This window comes from Mercenaria mercenaria, chromosome 16 (assembly GCF_021730395.1).
Source record: "Mercenaria mercenaria strain notata chromosome 16, MADL_Memer_1, whole genome shotgun sequence".
Classification (NCBI taxonomy): domain Eukaryota; kingdom Metazoa; phylum Mollusca; class Bivalvia; order Venerida; family Veneridae; genus Mercenaria; species Mercenaria mercenaria.
Genome location: NC_069376.1, coordinates 64842765 through 64849849, shown reverse-complemented (window position 1 = coordinate 64849849; position 7085 = coordinate 64842765). Strand labels below are relative to the sequence as shown.

At 35.2% G+C, this 7085-nt stretch overlaps 1 protein-coding gene across 1 annotated transcript; it reads left to right on the top strand.

Moving 5' to 3' along the window:
* The first annotated feature begins 3014 nt into the window (after positions 1 to 3014).
* LOC123539810 (vitelline membrane outer layer protein 1 homolog) lies at positions 3015 to 6286 on the top strand. The gene is made up of 3 exons (XM_053525991.1): positions 3015 to 3061; positions 4918 to 5146; positions 6130 to 6286. The coding sequence occupies exons 1-3, from the start codon at positions 3015 to 3017 to the stop codon at positions 6247 to 6249; spliced, it is 396 nt and encodes a 131-aa protein (XP_053381966.1). The 3' UTR covers positions 6250 to 6286.
* Positions 6287 to 7085: the final 799 nt, after the last annotated feature.

Here is a 7085-nt window from a genome sequence, read left to right as displayed (position 1 = left end):
AGCACGGGTTTGAATCATTGTCTGAGATTAAATATTTATAGTTAAAATCTTCTGAACTGTATTTGACTCTTATCTTCACGATCTCTTTTTTTTTAATTTAAGAATGAAATAGTCTTAATATGTAATAATTGAATATGTACTTTTAATATTTTTGGGTCTGAACCATTTTATAATATCGATAATAAAAGTCATTGATGATGTCAATAATTTGTTTTCATTATTTTTTCTATTTTCAGGCGTATAACATCACAAATATTTTTCACACCCACTGGAGCGTGCTCAGTATAGACCAGATAACCTATATAATTCATGCAACTAACCTAGTTTTCTTCCCACACATTTTTTAAAATCTTTTTATAATAAAATAACCTTCATACTTTGATATAAAATATGCTTATATAAGTTAAATTCACACCCTAATTTATCGCATCAACAAACTCATATTAGTTAAAACTAGGTGGGTAAATATTCACCTAGTATACTTTAAGGTCATGATATTCATTTATCATTTTTTTAATCTACTAGGTTAGTGTATAAATAAGAGCAAGATATTCAGGTTTCTTTTAAAACTGGAAAATTTTAACACATTTGCCTACTAAAACATAATAGGCTAAATTAGTTAAAATGACAAGACTTCTTTTCAATTTCAAATGGAATTTCAAAATTGTGTATTTTATAAGATGCTGGATTTTTCGCGTTATAATAGTATTTCTTCAACAGCTCCTCTTTTTCAAATGTATTCAACTGACTGATTACAATTGAATGAATCAAAGACTACACATACTATCATATTTAAGGGCATACCCAGAAGATAAAGTATGGCTTCATAGCTTGTACTACCCAAGGAAATATCCCTAAGCAAAAGGGATAAAACCCATTGATAAATTTATGTAAATATTCTATGCAGTAATCTCCCATCACAAGACACCTCAGTGCCCGCTTTAGACACCGTTCAGTGCTCAAGTATCACCCGAGTTCGAGTCCCATCAAATGTGAAATTCAACTTGAGTAAACCCCCCGCACCCGGGTTAATATATCTATAGGCAAAGGGAAACAACCCCTTGATCAAAGTATGAAAATATTCTATGTAGTAATCTCCCATTACAACAATTTGCTAACGTTCTACATTTTAACCCCCCCATTGAGGATTTTGGCTCACAAATGAGGATTTCGGCTCCAAATGAGGATTTAGCTCGCCCCACAGTCGTACTACTTGCGTTATCTGGGATTGAAAACAAGGTCAGTAGGACAAATCTTAGATAAACTTTACTTGTTAACCAGCTAGACCAAGTTTCAAACTCATTGGCAAACATTCGAACAAAATTGCAATACGACTGGGCCAGAAATGTGATCTCTGGAATAGCGGAATACGGGTCCGCACACAGGGCGTTCACACTAATTAACCTTGATCAAATTTTCTTAGATAAATAATTTCTAAAATAGAAGAATATTTTCGAAAAGTGTAATGACGGTAGATCAAATACCTGTGTGCGATATGCGTAACACAAATTTTCTTTCACGGAAAGACGGACGGGCAGACGACTGATCGGTCGAATGGATAAAGAAAAATCTATATCCTAAATCGCAAAGTGGTCACTTAATAAATCAGACCTCCTAACAATTATGGACATTTTTTTCCTACCATGCATAATGTGATTAAATAATGTTGAGATGGTCCCAACTGTCAACTTCATCTTAAATGAATCTTAATAATTATTGTTATGTGAAGTCTGATGGTGATCATCGAACGCAGGCTATTTAGGGAGCGTTTGAAAACACATTTATTCTTCTTTTAGATGTTTACGTCTTTGCGATCTCTAGACTTGCAAGTGGTTTAAAAATTTCATTAATGTCAATAAACTGTAGGACGCGTGAGCGATAAGATATCAGGCTGAAATTACTGCTAAAGGAAAGTTGACTTCATTGAAAATAACTTTTCTTATCCGATGACTGTTCCGTCAAAATAATTAATGAACTTTAAAACGTTTAAACTACAACCGCAAGTTCAGTTAATAAATATCAAAAATAATATCTTCCTGAAAGTCCTACTTAAGATAAAGGATAAAGGCCGTGTTTGCGTTCCACATTTTCGTATGATAAAAAACATTTTATTGATTTCAGAGGGTGGTAGAATATTTCAGAGAAGAGATATTTTGAAAAAATAAGTAATTTAGTTCAGTACTTATCCTATGCTAAACATACATAAAATAATTATACTTGTATTTTTCATACCTTCGGATTTGTCGGCGAAAGAGCACATGGTTTTACCATCGTCCATAATTTGTTGAAGGCAGGGATGATTGTTGGACGATATTCCTGTGCGTAGGTTTTTCTTCGGACTGTTTATGACTACAAGCGACAACTGTCTAATTCTTCTTTACATATACGATGATACGTATAGTATGCATGTGGGTGAGAATTTGTTATTTCGGTTCTACATATGAGTATTCTTTGCATTAAAATAAAACTCTTTTGTGTATTTCGCAAACCTAATCCGTCTTTTACGCAAATGCCAAGCTAATCTGTTGCTCTGCCAGACTCTTCAGTTCGTTACTAGATCAAGCAATGGTTGCCAAAAGTTTTGCAACCGCTGGCTGCCTTACGGTGTGTTACATTTTTGTCCAAAATACGTCTTCTGGAAAGTATTCTATTTGTGCAAAATGTTGGTTCATTTGACCATGAATAGTAAACATTATGAACACAGGAGTTGTTCCCTGGAACATTCAACCAAACTTCGTTATCATGTCATTTTTCTAGCGCATGTGTCCTTGGACTTTTGTTGGCGTCTTGACAGGGCAAAAATGGAAGAACTTAATGCATTAATGCAATAATATAATAAATCAGCAGTTCGGCAGACCAAATAACACAAAGGCACTCCCCTATACATCATCATCGTCACCATAATTATTATCATCAGCGTCGTCGTCGTCGACGCCATGATCATTTTTTGTAATTAGGTAAAGCGTGGCTTTAAATATTAGGCGGAGGGGTAAAGCTTATCATATATGTCCAAGATGGAAACTGACTTGCAGTTCCTTACTTTACTTGTTCTAGCTAGTATGTAAGACAAACACTGGACTGTCACCTCTAACGGCAAGAAGTAAAAATCACGTGCTTTGGGTGCCAGAGGACATGTAAATGTGCTGAAAAGAAATAGTCTTATTTATTAGTTAACTGGTCAAAGTTAATCATTTAACGCGCATATTGATTTCCCTTTATTGCATATTCCTTGAACAATCGTATGCACCTTTTTTGATACGACCTAAATTCGGGCACATTTTGGTACCGATCACTGAGTACCAAAATGTGTAAGTACCACTTTGTGGTGTAACACTGCTTTTTTATTCTGAAGTGTACCGACATCTACGCATTATCAAAATAAATAAAAAAGAATACATTGTTAATTTATGAAAGGACGGCTTGCTTGCTAACTGCTAAATGCTTAATGACAAATGAAAGCTATTAAATGACAAATTGCATTAGCATTAAACGTAAAACTAAATGCCAAATACTAAATATAGAATTCTACTGATGTCTACTGATAAATGCTTATTGCGGAATTATTTGTATTAAGAGTTATAAAGATCGTACTTCATAAACTTATGAATGTAATTTTCAATTATTTGAAAACATATAAAGTTTCTCCAGTCTGATTAAAAGAAAACATCAGGTTCTAGCGGTAAAGCAAATGTGGGACTTAAACTGTCAACTCTAATATGATTAGAAAGATAGGTCAGAAGGATAAAAGAGATAACCTTACGTTACAAAAAAGACTGAAAAACATTTGACAATAATCATTTTACGTATTTCGTTCTGAATTTTGTAATTTACATTTAGCATTTATCATTAGACAGTATCCATTTAACAGTCGATATTTGATTTAGCATTATGCAATTAACATTTTGCAAATTGAAACGACATTTAGCAGTTGCCTATAAGTACGGCACACCAGTCGTAAAAAATAAAAGCTAAAGAATGCATTATCCCATAAATGTACTGTTACTAACTATGCCTTTCCCATTGTATAAATTGGCGATGTCACATCATCGCTACTTGTAAAGCACTGACGTCAGGTAAAACTCTGATACGCATATGAAATAATTCATAATACTTAGAAAGTATACTGTAATAGGCATCCCCGAGCATCCATCGGAAAATAAAAGAGGTCATGGGTCCCAAATGACATAGAAGGTTTGTTGAACATTTTGACGTTTTTCGTACAAATTTTCATTTCTTTTGTAATGTGACCTGAATGCATGGGAACCGACAGTGTTTCAGACAGCCAGCTAGATTAAATGAACAAAATCACATTCCAATATCTAACGATTCATTTTTACACTGAGAAATAACATGTGGCGTTGGAAACCACTGCGAAGGTCGCCATCCTTATATAAGTACGGTCATTCTTTGTGGCATCATTTATCCTGTGTACTCGTATGTATTCGAGACCCTTTTGAAATTTAGGTGACACTTAAAGTGTATTTTATTTATAATTATTCTGCGTTGGTACCTTTATTTTGAAATGTTGAGACATTTTGAAATTAACTCGGGCTTAATTGTTGTAACAAAAGCACTAAAGGTCTTTATAGGGCGGAAACGTATACCACAATATTCGTTCCGACACAAGCAAGAAGAATGCGACATTGGGTTATACTGTTTATTTTGTCTATGAGCGTAACCAGTGGGTTTCTTTGAGAAACTAGTAACCGGAACGTAACTAAAATATTGAAAGTAACAAATGCAGGAAGGTACGGATATTGGTCAAATCCCCAGTTTTGCCCTCCGGGGACATCTTCATCCGGATTTAGCATGAAGGTAAAAAGTTTTAAAATTTAATCGCGTGACAATTGACAAGAAATCGTATTAAAAATAGAGACTGCATACTGTTCAATAAAATATGTTAATCAGATAAATTAGTCAGCCTCTGAATTTGAAACAGATTGAAAGTAACCAGTTCACTGGAGATGATACAGCCCTTAATGCTATTCGACTAACGTGCAGTGATGACTCTGGACATGCGCAGTTAGCTTACCAAATCATTTCTGGCGAGGGTCCATTTGGCAGCTGGTCAAAGACAGAAACGTGCCATCAACAATTTCATGCGTCAAACTTCCTGGTTGGTTTCGCCCTGCAAGTTGAAGCACCGGTAAGAAAAGATATCGTCTATAATTTATATCAGACGCTACCTTCACCGCGGAAAACCCATGATTTATATATATATCTATCTTTACTCGCTACACAAGTTAACCGGCTCTGCTGCTTTGAGTTCGAGCCCTGGGCAAGGCGTATGGTTTTCGTGACGATATTATGCAGTAATTTGCCATCAACCTCTGAGTCGGGTTAGTATTTTGACAGGTCAGTACTGAGCAGCAGCTGAACTACTGTGAAAACGATAAAGGTACCGAGACGTTCAGCTGTTGGGGTTTTCCCACGAAAACATGATCATCAAATTTCACATATTTTGTTTAATTGTCATTGACCAAACCATCTCAACCGAACAGTTGAAATAAAACCTGAAAGCACTGAAAACATTTCATCGTTTTTATTATAGATAAAGTGTCCTTGTGACGTTGGCCAAAACTGGTCCTCACTGAATGTTCTTATATTGCATACATGAGTATTCCTTTCAGAAACAAAATTTAGCCACGCAGAGCTTTCGAATGTTCTAACTTATCCCCGAATGATCCAATATCCTTGATTACCCCATATTCCCATAGAAGACTAACTACAGCCAGTTTTGCAAATCGTAGCAAAATATAATCAAAAGAATAATAGCAACAAAGGGTTTTGATCCTAAATTTGTCATTTTTCATTGAATTTTTTTGATATTTTATACCGGCAAAGAAGTGTCGAAAATCCTCACATGTTAAAGACTTTTTATATTTTTATTGTGAGCTATTTCAGCCAAAATTACACCATAGTTTGGTAATTAAGGGATCGTTTGCAGGACAATTAAGGATTCTAAATGCATGTGTTTTGTTATTTATGGACAGTTATAGATATGATTGAATATTGCGTAAACTTGTTTTGACCGTTTTTGAAATTTCATTTTTTTTTTGCATTTAATGGGGAACCAATACGAGCAAATGTCACACATGATAAAAACTAACGAACATCCTTTGATTACAGCAAGGGGCAGTTGACGACACTTCCGCAAACTATGTGAAATTATTCTGTCGTGACTTTGACGGGAACAATGCTGAAAAAGAACTGAACAGTCCGCCTGGCCATGTTTATTCGGGACACTAGGGTGAGTGGAGCGACAGCTGTGACAAAGGCAGCGCTATTTGTGATCTAAATACGAAGATTGAGTCACAACAAGGAGGCGGTGACGATATTAGATTGAATGACTCCATCTTCTACTGCTGCAACTATGACTCGGGATCCGGATTTCCCGTCGGAAAATAGCACAATAGCAAAGTCGTTGGGTTTAAATTATAAAAATATATTTTATGTTATATATATGCACATGTATAACATAAAAACAGTCAACTTGTTTGCGATCATCTCACTTGTTTGATACAATTTGTGCTAACTTGATTTTGTCTTTCTTCAAAAGAAAGGTTGGACAAATCCTTTAACCGAACTAATTTTATTAAACTAACGGTTTAGCTGTCTACCTTGTCTCCCAAGCCATACTTAGTGTATATATATTCGCATGCCAGAAGTCTCGGGACTATAACACACCCCTGATGGATGAGAATGTTCGTCTGCTGTATTGGTTAAAAGGTCGTATCAGTCAACACTGTTTATCTCTAACAGTATATTTAGGTCTTGTCTAGCTTGTCTACCAAGCCCTTAATTATGTAATAATCGTATGCCAGAGGCTCAGACTGTAACTTAATAACCCCTGATGGATGGTAATGTTCGTCTGCAGTATTAATTATAAGGTCGTCAACACTGTTTATCTCTAACAGTAGATTTACCGAGTCTAGTTTTGAAAGCTTTGTTTCTATTCGATCAAGGCATTTAATTAACATGGTAAAGGTTAACTACAAAGTTTGTCTCAGGAGGCTTCAGCTACTGTAACTTTGGAATGAACTATGGCCTAGTTAGTTACCCCGAATTTCCGCCCAGAATTCAAA